Source organism: Saccopteryx bilineata, chromosome 5 (assembly GCF_036850765.1).
Source record: "Saccopteryx bilineata isolate mSacBil1 chromosome 5, mSacBil1_pri_phased_curated, whole genome shotgun sequence".
In the NCBI taxonomy this organism is placed as follows: domain Eukaryota; kingdom Metazoa; phylum Chordata; class Mammalia; order Chiroptera; family Emballonuridae; genus Saccopteryx; species Saccopteryx bilineata.
In genome coordinates this window covers 29074524-29096587 of record NC_089494.1, presented here as the reverse complement: position 1 = coordinate 29096587, position 22064 = coordinate 29074524, and the positions used below count along the sequence as shown (strand labels likewise).

At 41.1% G+C, this 22064-nt stretch overlaps 1 protein-coding gene across 1 annotated transcript in view; it reads right to left on the bottom strand.

Moving 5' to 3' along the window:
* Positions 1-2667: 2667 nt before the first annotated feature.
* The window catches only part of CMKLR2 (chemerin chemokine-like receptor 2), a 50865-nt gene continuing 31468 nt past the window's right edge, over positions 2668-22064 (bottom strand). Inside the window, exons 5-7 of the mRNA XM_066280329.1 lie at positions 21619-21787; positions 13990-14063; positions 2668-4006 (exon numbers count right to left, since the gene is read on the bottom strand). Of these exons, the coding sequence (XP_066136426.1) occupies positions 2911-3978 (1068 nt within the window). The 5' untranslated portion in view covers positions 3979-4006; positions 13990-14063; positions 21619-21787 and the 3' untranslated portion in view covers positions 2668-2910. The remainder of the gene's footprint in view (positions 4007-13989; positions 14064-21618; positions 21788-22064) is intronic.

Genomic DNA, 22064 nt, shown 5'->3' with positions numbered 1-22064 from the left:
AGCCAGGTCACAGGACTAGGATGTGTTGGAGTCATGATTCAAATTGAGATATTCTGCCTCTGGAGGCCTTGGGACTTGCCCTCTGATTTCTGAGAGCTTCCTTCCATTGAGGCAGGTCTGCCTCACTGGTCTATGTCCCAGTCCCTGAGCCTCCTGGGGGTTCTTTACTGTCCTGCTAAGAAATCACTGAGCTCCCTCACTCCCTCCCCGTAATGCTGTTGTTCCGGTGCAGCCTGTCTTTTTAGTCATTCATCCTGCTCTTTCTCGGTCATTAGACCCCCTGGAGAGCCTCCCTGACCAAATTCTAACTGCCAGGGGAGGAAGCTTCGAGCCCCCAGTCCTGGGTCGAAGTGCGGGTCCCACCTCACTTACTCTTTGGATCTGCCCTCAAACTGAATAAAATTAACCCCTGTTTCTGCTGCAAAGTGCCTGTACTGGTTGCTGCTTTCTCTTAGTGAATTCCTGTCAACATCCCCATTATCAGTTATTTTAAAGCTGTTAAAACCAAGTTCTTAGCCTGGAGGAACGCCTCCTGACATTTTATTTAAAAGCATTTTCTGTGGAAAGGAACCATACCTTTCATTAGACTCTGAAATGAATTCAAAGTTTCTCTAAGACCTTTGTAGACCTTCCTTACAAGTATTTTTTTCTTTTTGGAAGCTCCACGCCTCATATCAAACATTCAAACATACTGAAATCACAAGTTAAATATGAGTTTTTATATAATTATTAAATACTTCATTGGCCCAAGCGACATAAAGGTGTATTTTATAGATATGTAATTAGTATTCATTTTAACTTTTCAAGTTTTTTGTATTCTGGAGCCCATATTTTTTAAGATCTCAAACACTTTCACTGGCCCTTGGCAAGCTCACAGGCCCGACACTGTGCCCATTGAACCTGCTGGCTCTGCTCTGAGTGTGCTCCTAACTCACTCTGGTTAGGAAGCACTGACTGCCCTGAGATGTAATTTCCAGAGAATACCACCTGCTCCGTTCATTTCTTTCTGCCCTTGGCTGCTTACTGATTTCCTGTTGCCAGCCTTTCTCTTTCTCCCGCCTCCTTGAGACTCTCCATTGGCTCAGAAAGGATGAGACTACGAGGTTCTCTTTTTTTTTTTCCCCCTTGTATTCTCTGGCTTTTCTCTGGGACCCCAGGACCTGTCCCTCAAGGTTCCCGGAGAACCCAGAGTAGAGTATCTCAAACCCCGGTGGTGGAAGGGGCAAGGTCAAAGCTGCACAAAGGGCCAGAAACGCACACAGCGCCTCTCTCTCCCTGCCTTCCCCGACCGATACTGGATCTGGCAGAAACCGGCACGTCTGGGAATGACCCAAGTTTGGGGTAGGCTGAACTGTGCCACACTGTTTTTGGAATAATTTCCAAAACCAGATCTGGTTGACAGGATATTGATTCAAAAAAATAACATACCGCCCCTCACAACTTTCACAATAAAATTGAGAAACTATAGAAAATAAAAAAGATTCTTTAAACTTCAGTGAGCGCAGAGCTTATATTCAGAAGAGACGAGGATGCCAGCGGAGACAAGAAGGTAGGAGCGGAAGCTGCAGGGCAAGGACACAGGTTTCCTGTTTCCTTCCCTCCACACTGGGCGCCCTCTCTTCTGCTCTCTGGGTACCATGGTTCCGCATACCTCTGAGATACTCACCTACTTGCTGAAGGGATAAATGAATACAGGTCAAAATATTGTTCAGTCTAACATGCAACAAATGTGCACCTGAAGTAAAAAATTAGCTTTATTGGTCTTATACTGGTGTCTATATAAAGATGGTTATAGAAATAAAAGGCGTATGACTGCTTTGACCAATAGAGTACAATGGAAGTGATACCGTGTCTGTGTTGGGCCAAGCTTTGAAGAGGACTAGAAATGTCCACCCTGGTCTCTTGGAGCCCTAAATTGCCATTAACGAAGTCTGGCTACTCTGGGTGCCATGCTGGAACAGCTATGTGAAGAAGAGAAAAGAAGGGAGAGGAAGAAAGGAGAGGAGGGGAGGGGTGGGGAGAGGAGAGCAGAGGAGGGAAGGGAAGAGAGCTGCTCGGCCAGCGCCCAGCTGTTGGAAACCTTAGTGGTTTGGGTCCTCCCAGCCCAGCTGAGGCTCCAGGCATTGTGAGGCACAGAGAGGAACCTCCCTTCTGTGCTTTGTTTGAATTCCTGACTCTGAATTGTGAGATATCATAGTAATAAATTGTTTTAAGCAACTAGATTTTTGGGCAGTTTATGAAGCATTAATAATCAACTGCAATAATGTTTTAAACTACTTTAACCAACTACTGGTTTAATTCATAAATGTATATACAAAGATTACATGAAATAGAGTACATATGTTGGATTTTAAGAATTTGTCAAATAGGTTATTTTTGCAAAATTAAAGTGAGCTTTCTGGCCGGGTAGTTCAGTTGGTTAAAATGTCTACCTGATATGCCAAGGTTGTAGGTTCGATCCTTGTTCAGGACACATACAATAATCAATCAATGAATGCATAAATAAGTCAAACAACAAACTAATGTTCCTCTCTCTCAAATCAATTTTCAAAGTGCAATTAAGAAAACTTCTTTTAGCATTTTTAGAGTTAATCATATATTTAATATTAAGACTTAGGATTTAGAGAAAGGTATTAAGATTTAAAAAATCACTGATATTGCCTCAGCAGCTGTGCTTAATCTACTATGGTATAATTAGCAAGAATGACACATAACTTAAATTGCAGAGAAGAAGAAAATGAAGATCTTTCCTAAATTTTATAATCACACAAAAAATGTGATGCCAACAAACTGACCAAAAACAGCAACAAAAAAGATGGTCAGCCCTGTATCTTGGAACCAAAGAAACAGAAAGTATCTGTCAGGGGACCTAGGCAAAAGCCTTAGACTGATTTCTGGAAGAGTAGTATTTCACTGGGCTGTTTCCAGGAGACTCAAGTTCTTGGTTTCAGAGCTCCTAAGCTGTTCACCCACTGTGCCAGAACAGCTGACTTCCCACAGCGTGTACTTTAGTATCTCAGCAACCGAGGCGTGAAAGCGCGCTTGGAACTTCTTACTAATTAGGACATAAAGGATGGGATTCAAGCAGCTATTGAGGAATGCCAAGGCTGTGGAGAGAGGCATTCCAGCCCGCAGCACCTGGTGCAAATAGTTACTGTGGTGAATCATGAGCTCCCCAATGCTGAACAGGTGGTAAGGAGTCCAGCAAATCAAAAAAGCCAGGACCACAGCTAGGATGGTCAAGGAATACTTATTAGAGACCAGGATACTTCGCTTCTTCACCTGGAAAATGAGACACAAGTAGCAAATGCTCATTGTTAGTAAAGGGGAGAGGTACCCGATAATAAATTTCACCCAGGTCAGAACGTGGTGCCTCATCAAAGAGAGATCGGGATCATGCTCATGGAAATTGTTATAGCAAGTAGTGTGGTTATTTAACTCCACAGTGTCCCGGAAGTATAGGTAAGGACCACCCATTACAGAAGCCAGAAACCAAATGAGTGCAATAACAATCAGAGCCTTCCTTATGGTTCGGTGCCGATGAGATATGAAAGGATGGATCAACTGGATATAACGGTCCAGGCTGATCACTGTCAGGAAGAAAACACTGGCAAACATGTTCAACTGGGCAATGAAGGAATTGGCCTTGCACAACCAGGTGCCAAAGGGCCAGTGGAAATTCATGGCCACATAGGAGATATACAGGGGCAGGAAGAGAAGAAAAATGAAATCTGCAATGGCCAGATTGAGGAACCAGAGAGTGGTAACTGTCTTCTTCCACTTGAAACCCACGAACCAAATGACAATGGCATTTCCTGGAATGCCCAGAACAAATGCTAAACAGTATAACACCAGGGAGACCCAGTGAACAACTCCCAGGGGGACTTTCTCTTCCGAATCAGACTCTACAGAGTAATATTCCGTGGGATAGGAGTAGTTCTCAAATTCTCCAAATAATGTTTCCTCTAGATCTTCCATGACCTTGAGATGTGGAGGATGAAGAAATCTAGAGAAGCAAATTTAAAAAGAAAACATTTTTTTAAAATAAGAAGAAATGTTCAGTGAATAGGAATATAAGGGTAAAAATATTTCATCTTATGAACTGGAAATAGTATATTTCTTAGTAGTGATTATACTCTAGATGGCCATGTCTTGGTGGATCTCAGTTTCATATGATTATTCTCAAAGCTGTGAGAATTCAGCTTTGTAAACCATTCAGTAAGTGCTACAATAAAATGTGCAATTCCTCTCTTCATAATATTTCTGGGGTGGACATTCAAAAGCACTTATTAGGTTCTTCCTATGCATCATTTTATGGAAGATGCAAAAAATTTAAAAAAGACAAGTTAATACTTACGTGGTATTAACTTCAAAATCCCTATTTGGACCTTGACTTCTTAAACTATAGATAGAATTGCAACTACTTCCTTGACCCATCCACCTGACCATCACAGGCAAACACTGGAGATTTTTCCCCACTAGCTTGCACCAATGGATGTTTTGATTCTGTGTTTGTGAATGCACACGTGTTCATCAATATTATGTCAATAGGGAAGGCTTTTCAAACAAAAGGTATCTTTTGGAGTAAACTTGACTCTGGTCATTTAATTTCTCCATTAATTGCCTACAGAGTATAATTAAGCTTTATTTAAAATTTTATTTTACTGAAATTCCTTTGTTTTGAATTAATTTCAATTCATTCTTTTCTACATTTACAATGATTTATTAGTTTTATTTTGTTCATTTTTGTCCATAAAAAATTTTATCTATTAGAGTTTTACCCAAAGTTAAGTTTTATATTTCTCCTATCAAGGCCAGTTAAGATTTAAATGTCACCTGACCTGTGGTGGCGCAATGTTAACCTGGAATGCTGAGGTCCCCAGTTTAAGACAGTGGGCTTGCCCTGTCAAGGCACATACAAGAAGTAAGTACGAGCTGATGCTTCCTGTTCCTTCCCTCTTGGTTCCCCTCACCTTTTTCTCTCTCTCCTCTTTTTAAAATCAATAAATAAAATCTTAAAAAAAGAAAAAGAAGCAAAAAAGACTCAAATGTCAGTATTTCAAGCAAAACAAGGTTTACTGGGTGCAATTTTAGCTTAATCAGTTTTGTGTTATTTCTATTAGTAATAAAAATAACTAGAAAAATTATTAATAGTTATATTCATTTCTTAGAACCACAATTATTAATGGGATGACTATGAAATATTTGGGATTATAGAAGGGTTAGAAATGAAGAGTGGGAATATCTTGAGTTGCTTGCGCACTCAATTGGCTAGCACTGAATTCATCATCCTACCTAAAATCATCTGAGGAACCTGGCAGGACATAATTAAAAACCAAATGCAATTCATTAGTGTCTTCCCAAACCCAGACCCAGCCACCTTCTGTTCATTACTCAATATTCAGTTCAAGTGCCACCTTTTCCTGGAAATACAATATTTCTGGTATTAGCTTCCCCCAGATAATTATAATAATAACCTTTATTATAAATAATAGTTAACATTATTGAAAAGTTACTAGGTACCAGGCATGTATGACCTAATTTGATCATCCAAAAACTCTTATAAATCAGGTAAGTGCTTTTATTATTTGCATTTAAAAGAAAGGACACTGAAGCTCGGAGAAGCATAGTGACTTGCCCAGGATCATGCAACCTATAATTGCAGAGTCGAGATCTAAATTCAGATCTGTTGGACCCAGAGCCTGATCTCTTAACCACTACAACATTCCCTTTCTTCTGTCATATGACTCTTATCATATTTAATACACTATGTTGTCATTGATTCATCCTCAATTTTTGCCCTACCACACAGTGAACCCCTTAATAAAAATGACTGTCATCTCTGTACCCTACAGTGTCTAGTAAAAGCCTTAATATATCACAGGTGTTTAACACGTGTTTAATAAATGATTGGCTCTCCAATGAATAAATCCTGTTCAGCCTGACCTGTGGTGGCGCAGTGGATAAAGCGTCAACCTGAAATGCTGAGGTCGCCGGTTCAAAACCCTGGGACTACCTGGTCAAGGCACATATGGGAGTTGGTGCTTCCTGTTCCTCCCCTCTTCTCTCTCTCTCTCTCTCTCTCTCTCTCTCTCTCTCTTTCTCTCTCCTTCTCTCCTCTCTAAAATGAATAAAGTCTTTAAAAAATTTTTTTTTAAAATCCTGTTCAGAACCAATGTAATTTTTTTTTTTATTTTACAGAGACAGAGAGAGAGTCAGAGAGAGGGATAAACAGGGACAGACAGACAGGACCGAAGAGATGAGAAGCATCAATCATTAGTTTTTCATTGCACATTGCGACACCTTAATTGTTCATTGATTGCTTTCTCATATGTGCCTTGACCATGGGCCTTCAGCAGACCGAGTAACCCCCTGCTGGAGCCAGTGACCTTGGGTCCAAGCTGGGGAGCTTTTGCTCAAACCAGATGAGCCCACGCTCAAGCTGGTGACCTCGGAGTCTTGAACCTGGGTCCTCGGCATCCTAGTCCAACGCTCTATCCACTGCGCCACTGCCTGGTCAAGCTAATTTTAAAGCCTCAAGTGAGAGTTTGTGAGTTTGCCCCTAAGTCGATGTTGCTGTCAGAATCTCTTGACCTTGACCCACAGCTATATCTCCAGGACCTTGGGTCCTTCCTTGACACCAGGTTCTTTCCTTCACATATCCTACTCCAGTACGCAAGAATTCGCTTCTTCCTTGCTGCCCTAGTCTTTCTGGCTTGGGATCTTACTCTGCTCTCCCAGCTCCCTCTGATGGTTGGCCCTCCCCAGTGTCAAATCTTTTCAAGTGTAGTTTCCAACTCCCCGTCTTGGTTTTCTGCCTGTCCACTAAGACACACCTTACCTTCCTGTGGCTTTATGGCCTACATTTTTAGACTGTTAGCAATTTTGCAGTTAAATGGACTAGGTAGTGGACTAATCACCTTATCAAACCCTAAACAGTGAGTAGAAGAAACCTCATTCCCCAAGCATGAAAAAGCCTGTGAAAGACCCATAATTGTACACAACCACTAATCTCACTAAAAGCCAGGAGCCTCCCACTTCCAATGTCATTATTGATTCTGCTGAGTTGGAATGATCACAGGGCCTGAAGCAGGACACTACCAGCCCTCTTTCTAGTTCTCCTGAGGCATGGGGAGGTACCTTGAGGATGAGTGATCTATCTCTTCAAACAGAAAACTATACCAGAGAGGTTCCTAACCTTCCAGAAAGCAGATGAGTTGATTAGGTGCAAAGACCAGTTCAGGTTTCGAGAAAGATCTTCCGGAAGAGCTGAATGTTGCCCAGCTGAATCGTTCATGGGAAATATAAGCTAGGAATCCCCCTATGACTTAGAGCAGATGTTTTTGTGTGGAGGTGATAGTAAAAGGTAGGGGTGAGATGGAGAAGAGAGAGAAGTAGGGCAGAATTTAGCACCTGTCTTAGCCAGTCCTTGGGGCAGACACAGTTCGTTCACCCTTAAGGGCATATTCTTGTTTAATTATTATACCATGTTTGCATATTGTTTTACAGTTTATAGGCACCTCCTTAGATTTACACACATGTCTAGAGACGAACTATTAGTTACACAAGGGTTGCTGCAAAAAGAAAATACTCTAAATTGGGAGACTTAAAATAACCAGAAAGTTATTGTCTCTAAGTCTGGAGAAATCAAGGTCAAGGCAGGGTTGTTTCTTCCCGAGGGCTGTGAGGAAGAATCTGTTCCACGCCTCTTGCCTAGACTGTGGTGGATACTGGCAAACTTGAAACTCCTTGGCTTGTACACGCATCACCCTGATAGCTGCATTCATCTTCACATGGTATTTTTCCTGTGTGTGTAGTCAGTCTGCATCCAAATTTTCCTTTATTTATAGGGACTCTAGTCATAGAATAGGACCCACCCAATTGACCACACTTTAACTTGATGACCCCTGCAAAGACCTTATTTCCAAATAAGGTCATGTTGTGAGATACTGGGGTGTAAGACTTCACCATATCTTTCGGGGAGAGTCACAATTAAACCCATAACATTAAGGCAGAGCTGGCAACCGCCATTCCTGAACCCTGGTCACTCATTTATTCAGCAAATATTTAGTAAGTGCCCACATCTATCAGGCACTATTCTAGCTGATTGGGATCCTTTACAAAATAAGACAACTATGTCTTCCCTTTTAAATTTCAGAATCTGGTGGGAAAAGATAAATAGTAAAAAACAAACAATAAAAAGGCAAATTACATAGTATGTTAAAATATGGTAAATGCTGTAGACAATGGGGGAAAGAGCAAGATGAAGGGAACGGGAGAGGTGGCTCTATCTTTCAATAGGGGGTTAGAGAAGGACCCACCACCGAGAAGATGAGAACTGCAAAGACTTGGAGGCGGTGAGGGAGCTAGTCACGTGGGTATTTTCAGATAAGTTTTCCAGGCAGAGGAAACAGCCAGTGCATTTAAGGAACACTGTTTTTAACCATGGAGACTGAAGATGGGAGGTTTTGCCATTGGCTATGGTGGGCTGGGCGGACTCTTGCTTTATAAGAAAACGAAGGGCAGATTCTGAATTGTGATGATCCTAGACCTATGCTGTTTTGGCAGAATTAATATCCCCTGCCTTTTATTTCATAATTTAAATGCCCCCAGGAGCAAGTGGCTTTCATGGGTACAGGAATCAGGTAGGGGAGACAATGGGATTTGGATGAACCAGAGAGCAGCGGATTTGCTTTCGGTGAACAGCAGTTACTCAGTCCCGGCCAACTGTTTCCATGTGGGAAATGAGCACTTAGCGTTGCCAGAGTTTTTGAAGAAATGTTGGATATTTAGATTTGCAATGTGAAAAGTTTCCAACATCTAAATTACTGTTTTAAACAAAATAGCTGTGGGCCACATTTAGCCCAGCTGCAAGTTTGTGACCCTTGGGGCAGGCAAATTCTTAAAAACTCTGAGCTTTTCCATAGGAAAGGGGGAAACTATACATTAAAACAGAAATAGATGCTCTGAGTTGGCCTCTGTGAATGGCTTGCCCCTTGGTCTCAGGGAGGCAAACCATAAGTTTATCGCTCAGAGCCCCCTTCAGAGACCTTCACTTTACCCATCTTCCCATCGATATAGAACACTGACCATAGGAATTGGGGAAACTCTTTTTTCCTCCAGAAAAATAGTTCCTAACTTTACTGGGTTTCTATAAGAGTTATTAAGGAGGACCCTGGTAATAAAAGCAAAATATTCAATCAGCTCCTAGGATCAGAGCTATTCTTTGGAGCAAGGACAAAGCTCCTAGTCCTTAAGAGGCAATAGTGAGTAAACTCCCTAATAAATGACACTCAGCCTGTTTCCTGCCATCTCTGGTTAAAAAACCCCTATGTTCCTGCCTCATCATTGATCCAAACCCACAGCTTGGGTCTTTCAATTCCTATGAACTGTGTTCTGCCCTAAACATGACCTCAACCACATTTCTAGTTCAGAGCATAGCTTGGTAGTCTTCCTGACTCATGGACCTACTTTCTGATTTGAGTGACTGGGTATTGCTTTGCTTTCTGATTTGAGTGACTGGGTATTGCTTTACTTCTAGTCCTTGCCCATGGGTTCCAGTTTTGGATTGCTATATCTTTAGTTTTTTTCTAGTACTTTGGCGAATGCTGACCTCTATTACCACATTTACATTACTTTTCTTGTTTGCTTCTGTGCTCCTAGTTGGTTAGACTCCCTACCTACCAGCCCAGGAACATTGCCCTGACCTCAATTCCCATCTTCTATTACCACCAAAATCTACAACACTGGGTCTCGACCCAAGACAATTTTGCCTCTAGGGATATCGAGCAATGTCTAGAGACACTGCTGGCTGTCACAACAGAGGATGAGGGCAGGGGTGGGTAAGTGCTATGGTATCTAGTGGGTCAAGGCCATGGGTGCTGCTGAACCTGCTAACCATCCTAAAATGGACAGCTCCCCCACAGCAAAAATGATCTTGGTGCCAATACTCGACCTGTGGTGGTGCAGTGGATAAACTGTCAACCAGGCATGCTGAAGTCGCTGGTTCGAAACCCAGAGCTTGCCCAGTCAAGGTACATACCAGAAACAACTAATACATGCTTCCTGCTCTTCTACTTCTTTCTCTCTCTCCTCTCTCTAAAAATAAATAAGTAAAATCTTAAAAAAACACACACACACAAAACAACCAATGGCGCCAAAGTCAAGAAACCCTAATCTACAGACATTGAACTGAGTCTGACCCCCTTTCTTTGCTCCCCTGCTGTGGAATCTGCCCTTTTCCTGGGAGTATTCTCATCTGGGAGTTCTGGCTCATCCTGGGCTAGTCCACCCCACTATCACCCAGTTGTGCTTTATAACCATTGCAAGCTATTGAGCTCTGTGTTTAATGTAATTGAAAAAGTATTTTAAAATATTTGATGTAAATGCTAATATTTAAATATTGGGAGATTTCCTAAAAAAAGATTCCAATGTTTAGCTTCTCTTAATAATTTATATTATCTGCTAATAATGGGCCTGTGTCCCCTACAACAACATTTGCATCATTCCTCTTTAGACAAGATATGTACTCTCTGACTTGCCATGGTCACCACCACTTCCAAATAATGCATTTATGATGCTGCCCAGGATGCAATCTTTGCTAATACTGAGCCTTTTATATGGTAAGAAATGAAATGGTTGAAAAAATTAAGACTGTACACATATGAGAGTGAAAACAAAGTGTGTAAAAATGCAATCTCTAAATAATATCTGCAGCCCTGGCCGGGTGGCTCAGTGGATAAAGTGTCCTCCTGGCACATCCAGGTCACTGGTTCAATCCCCATTCAGGGCACAGATGAGGGGCAATCAATGAGTGCACAACTAATAGAGCAATGAGTTGATGCTTCTCTCTCACAAGCGCTCTCTCTTCCTTTCTCTCTCTCTTAATAAATTGAAAAAAATAAGAAATCTTTTAAATATAATAATAATAATATCTGAAACATCAACATAAAAAATGTGGTCTACAAAGAAAGATTACTACCATTTGCATTTCTGCTAATTTAAATTTATGGGCTTAAACTTAAAGAGATGTATCTTTAAAGTTCTAAAAATCGGACACTACTGTCTGACCTGTGGTGGCGTAGTGGATAAAGCATTGATCTGGAAATGCTGAGGTTGCCGGTTTGAAACCCTGGGCTTACCCAGTCAAGGCACATATGGGAGTTAATGCTTCCTGCTGCTCCCCCACATCTTTATCTCTCTCTTTCTCCTCTCTAAAATCAGTAAATAAAATCTTTTAAAAAACTGATATTCTGCTGTATCATCAGTCATGTTGTTATATTTATTTCCTCATTTTTAGTGAGATAAGAGAGAAAGGGCAACAAGAGGGACAGAGAGAAAAGATGGGGAAAGTTGCCCTTCGTTTAACCATGCGGCACAGACACGTGTTTTAGAGAAATGATGGGGGGAGTGTGTGAAACTAGAGGGATTTCTGGGCAAATGAAAGCCGGGCAGTAACTAGAAATTAGTTCTTTAAATCCAGGTTTGAAGGAAACATTGTCTTTTATTAAGCCAGCTGAGTCAAACTGTGCTGGCTGGCAGTGACATTCCATGGCGACGTTCAACAGTTTTATCGATTTGGAAGTGTTTGAAAGAGCACAGTAACAATGCCAGAATGAAGCTTCTAGATTTGACCAAAAAGAGGAATTAGCTACTGTATTTGTTTTAGACCATATGTGCTGCTGAAAGGCAAATAAAATAATTCTGACTGAAATAAAGACTAATAAAGATCTACATGATCATACAGTTGTTTGAGTTGCCACCGCCACCTCAGTAAGTGGCAGGCTGCACTGTGGACATGAATATATGCAGATCCACCCGCGGCTGTTAGGACTGTGTGAGAAATGCTTGGTGTGGAGCCATGCTCCGAGAACTATCCCTGAAATCTGTGGTTTGGCTTGCAGAGAACATGAGGTGGCTTATTGACTGGGATTCAGCTGCGGTGAGGACCCAAGTTATCACTTTCCTGGGTAACATTTACCCAGCTACTCAAGTGGAGCATAGAACTATTTATTGAGTTAAATAAATTGCTTTCTGATCTATTCAGATTTAATGGAGGGTAAAGCTGAAACTCTTTTCTGAGTAAATAGATTTCTGTGCAAGAGTTCTGGCAGAAAGTATAGTGATAAATAGTCTGAGAAATCCAGATGACTTGGGGAAAGGACATCTGGTAGAAATGTGTATCATTAAACTTTTCAAAGTGGCTTTAAACGAGGCTTGGCCTTAGAGGAAAACATTTTGTTTATCTACCTTGACAAACACAAAGATGCCTTCTGGCAGAACATTTGGCGAATTCAGAGAGGTTTAATCTAGTTTCATAACGTTGAGTCAGATAGGTTTTCACGGACCACTGCAAAAATGTGTACCTAACAGAATCTAAAGAAAATTTAAGCTCCAATCTACTTGGAACAGAAGGGAGGATTCAATGTTACTGACCTTTTTCTACGTGGATTGCCTGCGTAGGGTTCCTCACACGCCCCTGGTAAAAAAAGAACTCAAGAACGGAATGTGTCTCTCATGAAAACAATAGGTACCCTTGAGGGAACATGTATTTTACTTCTGACTGATGGCGGAATGAGCTGAATGAATCAGTGGACAGAAGAGAGAAACTTTGGTGAAAACCACAAATTCATGACCCAGCAAACATATATGGTAAGCAAATTTAATTTTTCAAGAGCTGTCTTCTTTATTTTTTCATTCCTTTATTTTTATTTATTGATTTTAGTGAGTGAGGAAGGGAGAGAGAAAGAGAGAGACAGGAACATCAAGCTGTTCCTGTATGTGCCCTGACTGGGGGTAGAACCAGCAACCTCCGTGCATCAGGACGATGCTCTAACCCACCAAGCTATCTGGCAAGGGGTCAAAAGCTGTCGTCATAAGGAAGAGAGATTTTTAAAAAGCATGTGCATATATGTGTGTGTGGTTAGGGGTTATTTGGGAGCATTATTCAGTATTTTACACTATTAAATATAAACTGTATACCACACCCCAGATTGTACTGAAGATATTTGGCACTAGTAGAATATTTTGCTGCCCTTTGGATGAACAGTCTCTGGAAGGTGTTGAGGCATAGTAGTGTTTTATAAAGATGCCCTGTTTATTGACCCAAGGGAAGCAAAGGAGGTTTAAATGGAAACTGAAGGTTGGGTGTGATATTGACAGCTACTGCTGGTTGGTAGAGAACACTGACTGTTCGATTGCACCTTCTAACCCCTTCTTTGGGCTGAGCCTCTCTTTATGGAGAACTATCTTGCCTATCTATAGCTACTATGTCCTTTATTGCTTAATGCCAGACATTAAAACATCATTATCATATTCCTTAGCAAATTAAGAAGAATGGAAATTTTTTGGTTTGGCTAGAAAGGAGACAACAAAAAAAGGGGAGTGTCCTGGTAATGAAGTCTTGAATGTCTCATACTTAAGAATTTGGATTTTACTTCTTTGCCAGTTGGGAGCAAATAAAAAAGTTTGTAGGAGGGAGTGACATCACCAAACCTTTGTTTTTGTAAATATCATCTGGTAGTAGTTTGGGAGAATGTTGTCACAACTGAAGTCCAAGATGGAAGGGCCTTAGGCAGTGAGAGTGAGAATGGGGATGAGGGAGAGATATTTGAGAGTCATTCATTTAAAATTAGTAGAATTTTTCAGGAAGCTTTGCTGAACTGAGTATATTCTTCACAATAACTTTTTTTTTATCAAGTTGGCATTAAAAATCAACCTCAAATAGAAAAGCTAATCAGCTTTAGGCATAGAAATGTTTTATTCGCTTTTAAAGGCTGTGAGGTTGAGAACGAGTGTTTTTCTTTTATGAAATACAGAGAACAAGTGAATCAAGTAGGAACAAAATGATACCGATTTTCACTCTGCTGGACTCAAGGTCTTTTCATAAAAGGCACTTGCAGGCTGACCCGCGTGTCTAACGCCCATGCTTCACTAGACAGTTTAAGAAGACACAGCACATACTTGAAGTGTCAACGCCTACTTACGTACCGGTTGTTCTAATGCTCCACCCAGAGGTTAATGGAATGTTCCCACTTGTACAATCGGTATGATTCTGTTGACTGCTGGGAGAAACAAGAGTGCATGATTAACCTTGGGTCAGGGGAAACTTTTAGGCTTAATTCCTTTTCAAAACTGTGAGCTCATTAATACAGATGCAATTGAAATATCAGGCAATAGAGTGGATTATGGGCTCTAGAAGCAGAATGCCTGTCTTCACATCTCCTCTCCCCCTCTATCTGGCTGTGGAATCTTAGGCAAATCGCCCACTACTTCAAAATCTCAGTTTCTTCCTCACTTGTAAAATGGGAATAGAAATAGTACTAAGTCACGATGATCGCATAAGAAAATCTTCAAGTGGTCCGCTTAGAACATCAAGTATGCTCAATAATTGCAGCTATTGTTATAAGCAGTTGAAGACCAAAAGCAGCGCACGAGGGAGGGGCAGGTAAAACAGCGGGAGGTTTTTGTGTTACTTCATCAGAAGGGTGAGAAGACTTACGTAGAGATTTTAAAACTTGTTTTGTTTTGTAGGCTTCATATTTCCAAAAATATTGACTCTGTATGGACTTCAGAGATTGTCACATGCCCGCCTTCTGAAGACATTTGAGTTGGGAGGGACCCCTGTGTTTAGCCCCCGAATGCCATTAATATCCCTATATCTGGCCAAGACTAGTGAGAAAATACAATACTGTAAAGCATTATATGCTTATAGTTCTCTTACTTCTCTCTTTCATTTTTTTTTTTAAAGATTTTACTTATTGATTTTACAGAGAAGAGAGAGAGAGAGAAAGGCTGGGAGGACCAGAAAGCATAAACTTGTAGCTGCGTGTTATATGTGCCTTGACCGGGCAAGCCCAGGGTTTCGAACTGGTGACCTTGGTGTTCCAGGTAGATGCTCTATCCACTGCGCCACCACAGGTCACTTCTCTCTTTTAAAGGAACTATTTATTCACCTTTGATTAAAGGATTTAGTCTAGGTATTTATCTCACTCCTGTCCAAATATTGTCTGGAGTATGGGAAAGAATCACCACCATTGACAATATCATGTTTCAAAGCGATGGCTATAGCAGCAAGAAACCCCCAAATCAGTATACCCTTGAAAAAAGATTTCTATGTGTACCTGTAACATTTTAGCAGGAAGGACATGGACACTAAGTTTGAAAACCTTGATGGCACGGGGCTTCTGTAACTTGATATTTGTGAAGCATGGCTAAATAGCTACTAGAGCTCTCAATTGTCCCAATTTATATTTTGGATATTCTCATTCATATAAATACTCAAAATTAAAGCTTTAATTCTTTTAAATGTCTACTGGGCAGTGTTATGTCTCCTGAGGAACTGATTTTGGAAGCAGCAGTCACAAAGGGTACCTAACAGTTTACAAAACATCTCATAAATAAATAGATATCACCGTGGTTTAAAATTTTTTTTTTAAAGATGTGTGTCTTTTAAATTATTTATTTATTTATTTATTTATTTATTTATTTTTTATTTATTTTAGAAAGGAGAGAGAGAGGAGAGAGAGAGAGAAGGGGGGAGGAGCAGGAAGCATCAACTCCCACATGCGCCTTGACCAGGCAAGCTCAGGGTTTCAAACCGGCGACCTTAGTGTTTCCAGGTCGACGTTCCATCCACTGCACCACTGCCTGGTCTAAAGTTTTTTTAAAGGTTGACCATGACTATGTTTGCGTGAATCTAGAATCTTTAACCACGACCTGAAATCTCTTCAGACAGATACATACTTCAGAAAAATCAGGGGCACACAGTAAAAGTGTGTGTGCTCCCTCAATATACCTTTGATTTGTTTCATCACTACTTGGCACTAAAGATGTTTGGGTTCTCAATCACTGTAAAAATCACAGTGACATTTACAGAAGTCTCGGGGCCAGATATTTCCTTCTTAAATTAAAAAAAAAAGAAAAAGAAGAAGGCTCTTCTCCTAAAGGAGAAGGGAAAATTGTAGAATATATTGACATTGTGACCACTTCACAAAACGATAGTGTTCATCATCCAGAGAAGTAAGTGAACTTGGTGAGGGGGCGGATAAGAAACTTGTTTTGATAACAACAGTAATGTATTTTCAACACAGCAGCCAAAAAAGTGGAGGCAGGAGGGAAAGGCAACATTTCTAGAACTTCCCCTCATTTATACAAGATTATGCCTGAAAATATTTTTGCTTTTTCCCCCTAGAAGGAGACAGGAGGCAGTATAGGATGAAATGTACTAGTGGGAAATAAAGCAAGTTGAAAGACTTGCGCACTGGTCAGAATCAAACAATTGGGTACCAGAATTATTATTGTGATGGTTTAGACATTCATCATGAACACTTTTGATTACTTTACGGTAATGAAAACAAGGCTAGCAACCTCAGCACTCCACTTTGTCATGGTCAATCTATATTAGAACTACCTAGCCTGACCTGTGGTGGTGCAGTGGATAAAAGCGTCGACCTGGAAATGCTGAGGTCGCCGGTTCGAAACCCTGGGCTTGCCTGGTCAAGGCACATATGGGAGTTGATGCTTCCAGCTCCTCCCCCCTTCTCTCTATCTCTCCTCTCTCTCTCCCTCTGTCTCTCCCTTTCCTCTCTAAAATGAATAAATAAATAAATAAAATTAAAAAAAAAAAAAAAAAAAAAGAACTACCTAGTTGAGGTCTACAAGACAGATTTTTGAGACCACTGGACTAAAGCAGTGTGGAAGAAAGGACTCAGGAGAATGCAGGGACTTGAGATGGTGTCTTTGTTACCATGGGGAAGGAAGCAGTGAGAAAGAAACACTTAAAAAGCTGATAGTCATCTTCAGATACTTAAAAATGAGGAAAAATAAGGCATTTATTCTGTATGTTTCCAATGTTGGAGCAAAGGCAAAAAATGTTGGCATAGTAGCCAGGAAATTTTTGGCTTATTAGAAGCAGGAACTAGCAGCTGTTCAAACTGGAGAATGTTAAAAACCCACTTAACAACAAATCAAACAAACAGATAGATTGCACTGGGTGAGCACTAAGGGGGTTCAGGCACAGCCTGATGGCTTCTGAATTGGGGACATTCTAGAAGGCACTGATGCATGTGTGAAGGGGACCTTTAATGTTATCCTTTCAGGGCAAGAAACTCTGACAGCCCTAATTCTCCGCTGATCAGAAAATTAAAGGTGAGGAAAATTAAAGCACTTGCAAAACCCATTTACTTGGCAAGCTGGCATGGTTAGAATACTTAGCCAAATTTATAAATGCCCTGGTTCTTAACCGTTAAGCACCCGAAGTCCAGGCATCCTTTTCCAAGAGTGTTTAAAGCAGTAGAGATTTTGAGAATGGCATTGACTTTAGGAATAATTCTACTGGGCATTGTTTCCCCACTAGAGCTGTACCTGTGGCTGAATGGGGGGGGGGGGGATTAACCACTCTTCCCTGCAAATGAGGATGACTAGACAGGAGGAAGCTGAGAATCACCTAAGATGAAGAAAGCTATTTCAGCTCTTGCTTGGACTCTTCCTCAGCACCCCCACCTCCAGGCCCAGTGGCACCAGCTTAAGAGAACAGTTTGTAACTTGTCACAGCCACATATCAGTACTGTGTCAGAGGCCCACATTTATGCAGAATCCATTCTATCCCTGGGTTGATTCCGACTGCTGTTAAAGTCACTGCAAAATGTGAAATAGTAAAGACCCAAATTGCCAGCCCAGGAACCTAAACCCATGTCTGTCTGTCCCACAGCAGCTAGATTCTGAGGACATTCAGGCAAATGCATATTCTCCACTGCTCCATGGCAGGCCAGGCCCCAAGCCCCCTTAGTCTCTCTTGGTGAACTGGACCACACAGGAACCTCGAGGCCTGCATCTGTCCAAGAACCTCCCTTTTCCTCCTGGGATCCACTGTGGTTTCTTCTTGGCCTTTTAGGGCAAAAGGTACTTTCAGGTGGTGCGTTTCCCGGTCCTGACTTAACACTTCAGGCACAGGACATGGAGGAAAGGGAAGAAAATCAAAAAGGAGAAGAACATTTTAGCCCAGTTTCTAGTTTTGATCAAAGCCCTCTACCCAAACTCCATTTTGTTATCTATCTAGCAGAGTCCTTCAAGGGAGCTGGGTGCATTATGGCAACAGTGTCCCTTAGAGGCTCGCATGACTCACTGTCACATCTTGAATTCCCCCCCCCCATGTTCTTCAGTCTCGGCTTCTTATTAAAACAAATGAGCTATTTTATCTCAGAATACAACTGTGGGTGGTTTGTGATCCATCTCTGAACATCTTCACACCTCACTCTATGCATTGTCCTGGTCAAGGGAATATTTTCTTGTTAGCCACCCAAAAGTTTCAGATTGCCTGGCGTGGGACCAAGACTTGGGCCGGGCAAGGGAGGTTGGTCATGCGCACACAGTCAGATCCTGACTTCATTTAAAACTCTGATATGTTGTTCAGCATGGGTTTCTTTTGCATTAAGCGTGATTACTAAGCTTCTCAGCACCTGTGAAAATGTTACCTCAATTGCTTCACCCTTGTTTTTGACCTGCCATGACTCTTAACCCGTGTAAATCCAGGGGTACTAGGTAGCCTGGTATGTTGAAAGTGCACCGAACTCAGGAGAGATGGTTCTAAGTCTTAGTTTTGCACGTCACTAGCTGTATGACTTTCGGTGAGTCACCTTCCCATGCAGGACCCCGAGGGCCTCATCTGGTGAGGGAGTTTTTTTTATAAACTTTTTTTTTTATTATTATTCTTTTTTTTTTTAGAGGGGGGAGAGAGAGAAAGAGAGAAGGGGGGGAGGAGCAGGAAGCTTCAACTCCCATATGTGCCTTGACCAGGCAAGCCCAGGGTTTTTTTGAACCAGCAACCTCAGCATTCCAGGTCGATGCTTTATCCACTGCGCCACCACAGGTCAGGCGGGAGTTTTTAATATTTAGAGAAACTCAGAGATGGCAGGACAATGCCTTCCAGCTCTTTTACTGCTCTCCGTGCCTCCAAGTACCACCGAATCCCGTGCTTTGCATAGAGTTGGCATTCAAAAAAATATCTTCTAGTAATTTTTTTTTTTTACACATTGAGTAAAAAAATATGGACCAAGGTCTAAAAACCAAAGGTCCACACAAATTAAAGACATTCTGCAAATAAAAACAAAACTTCCCCAAACAAGAATATTGTCCCTCCCTCCCTCCCTCCCTCCTCCCAAAGAAAGGAATAAATTTTAAATCACTGCTTTTTTATAATTCATTTAATTAGGGCAAAGTCTTATTGCCTCTTCCTAGGATATATTTTATTCAAACATTTCAGGTTATGAGCAAACTGGACTTATGTAATCATTCGGCCCTCTGGGATTTCTTTTCATTTAAAGATACCAGTACCACCCTAATGAGTCACATTTCATAAAATGTAACATCTGTGAGGAAAGGTTATAAACATGCAGCAGTGCCCAGAACAGCTGTAGAACTGCAGAAGACACAGAACCCCACTGCTAACCAGTTCTTCATTCTGAAGTCCACATAACCAGCAGGCAGGGGGGAGCGAGCTTTTGTGCACAGAGCTCAATCCCCTTTTATTTTCTCCTCTTCCTCCCTTGACTATCAAAAAAGGGGAAAAAAGGAATGGAGGGAGAGAGGGAGGGCACAAAAAGAACTGGTTCAATGGTAAAACGTATGACTATATTTTAAGAGCCCTTTCCTTTATTCTGAGTTCATTGTGTATGTAGTATGCCATCTTTTCCATTTACTTCCTCTGACCCGTGGTAGAAATTCAAGGGAAGAACTACTTCTGAGACCTCTTAAATATATAATTCTGCAAATTGGTTCCGGACACAGTAAATATGCAGTAAATAATTTTAATTTACTTACTATCTTTCTTTCATATTTAATATCACTCAATTTTATCTCAGAAATAGACGTCTGATACTTAAGGAAAATGAAAGTGACCTTCTCAAAGTTATTAAGTGTGTTGTTTCATAAGAAAGAATGGATATAAGCATGTATCTGTATTATTCCTATCATCCTCCTATTTTGGGTAACTCAAAGCCAAGTGCTTCTCCAGGTATTCAAGTCCAAGAAAGCAGTCAGAAAATATTTCTGTGCTTATGCAAGTAATAAAATATACCCTCACTGAAGCACAGTAGTACAAGCAGTTTATCTCCTGACAGGAAATTTGGAAGGAACTCCATAACAAATTACTTACTACAATAAAATTTCTTTTAAAAAAAAATTCTACTTTTAGGGCAGGTTCTTATGTCTTTTCTGCTCCTCACAGATTTCCTCTAACAAGGCAAAGTCAGACAAGCCATTTCAACCTCAAGTCTGATTCCCTGAAATTGTGTGCAATAACTTGTGTGACTCGTTCTTAAAAAGCAAAATATCTCGGCAATTCTAAGCTCACCTTTAAAACCACCTAAAAAGAGCCAGATTAGTAGTAGCCATAGACAGCTTGAATTGAAGACATTTTAATTTAACTTGCATTCAAGGTAATGTTTTGAAGGTTCTGAAAGAATAAATTCACAATAGCCATTCTAATACTTCTTTAAAAACCTAATTCTAACCATACTGACCTGAAAGAAGAGATTAAAAGGCAGTATCCAGTATGTTCTTTAGAAATGACCTGTCCTCTGCCACTTCAGAAGCCACTTGTTAAGCAACATTTGCATTGAACTTTTTAGGCCGGCGACAGTATTAAGCAAATCATCCCCGACAGGTTTTCCTACTGATAATATGCTTAAGCAACAGTTACAGGTAGGCACTGAATTAATTTGCTAAAATGGATTTGGTAAGCCTATATTAAAGAAGTCCACAGTATGGACTAATGGTTTATTCAGTACCTTTTCACCATCTGTGAGAAGAAAGTCGATGTGACGAGCCCGGAAAGCGTGCCAATCGACCACCTTCACTTGCATTTCCATGGGATGAACACTATTATTCACCACAGCAGTGGTTAGTGCCCTTTGGTGACTTGTTCTGTCTGCCTAAATGTAAGCTTTCTCTGTGACCATAAGTACAACATGAGTCAAGAAAGAGATGTGACAGCTTTAAAAAAAAAAGAGAGACCTGGAACGCTGAGATCGCCAGTTCAAAACCCTAGGCTTGCCTGGCCTGTGGTGGCGCAATGGATAAAGCGTCGACCTGGAAATGCTGAGGTCGCCAGTTCGAAACCCTGGGCTTGACTGGTCAAGGCACATAGGGAAGTTGATGCTTCCTGCTCCTCCCCCTGTCTCTCTCTCTTTCTCTCTCTCTCTCTCTCTCTCTCTCTCTCTCTCTCTCTCCCTCTCTCTCTCTCTCTCCCTTCTCCAAAATGAATAAATAAAATCTTTATAAAAAAAGAAATGAAAATTTGTCCTTAGGCTTTTTAATAGAACTGGGGGAGTATTTCTCCAACTCTACTAGAACTGGTCAGACTTCACCGGGGGTACTGTATTCTTTTCTGGGAATTATAATTTAAGGGGAACAATGATAAACTGGAGCATGTCCAGATGAGAGTGAACAGGATGGAGAGAAAGCATTAAACTCCATCATGTGAGGAATGTTGAAGGAACTGGCGGAAGCTATTTATTCTGGGAAAGAAATGGCAGGGTAACTTTTCAAATGGCTCATACAGAAGAGGGAACTGTTTTATCTGCCAGAGAGTAAAACTAAGAATAGAGGGAAACACCTTACCGGGCGGTGGCACAGTGGATAGAGCGTAGGACTGGGACGCAGAAGATCCAGGTTCAAAACCCCAAGGTCTCCAGCTTGAGCGCGGGCTCATCTGGTTTGAGCAAGGCTCACCAGCTTGTGCCCAAGGTTGCTGGTTTGAGCAAGGGGTCACTCACTCTGCTGTAGCCCCCTATCAAGACACATATAAGAAAGCAATCAATGAACAACTAAGGTGCCACAACGAGAAATTGAAGCTTCTCATCTCTCCCCTTTCCTGTCTGTCTGTCCCTATCTGTTCCTCTCTGTAACAAACAACAACAACAACAACAAAAAAGAATACGAGGGAAACATTTTAGCTCAGTGGAAAGGGAAAGCAAAACTTTCTAAAGATAATGTTCTTGAGAACATTATACTAAGTAAATCAGAAAAAGCTAAAAACTGTATGATGTCACACATAGGTGAGATAT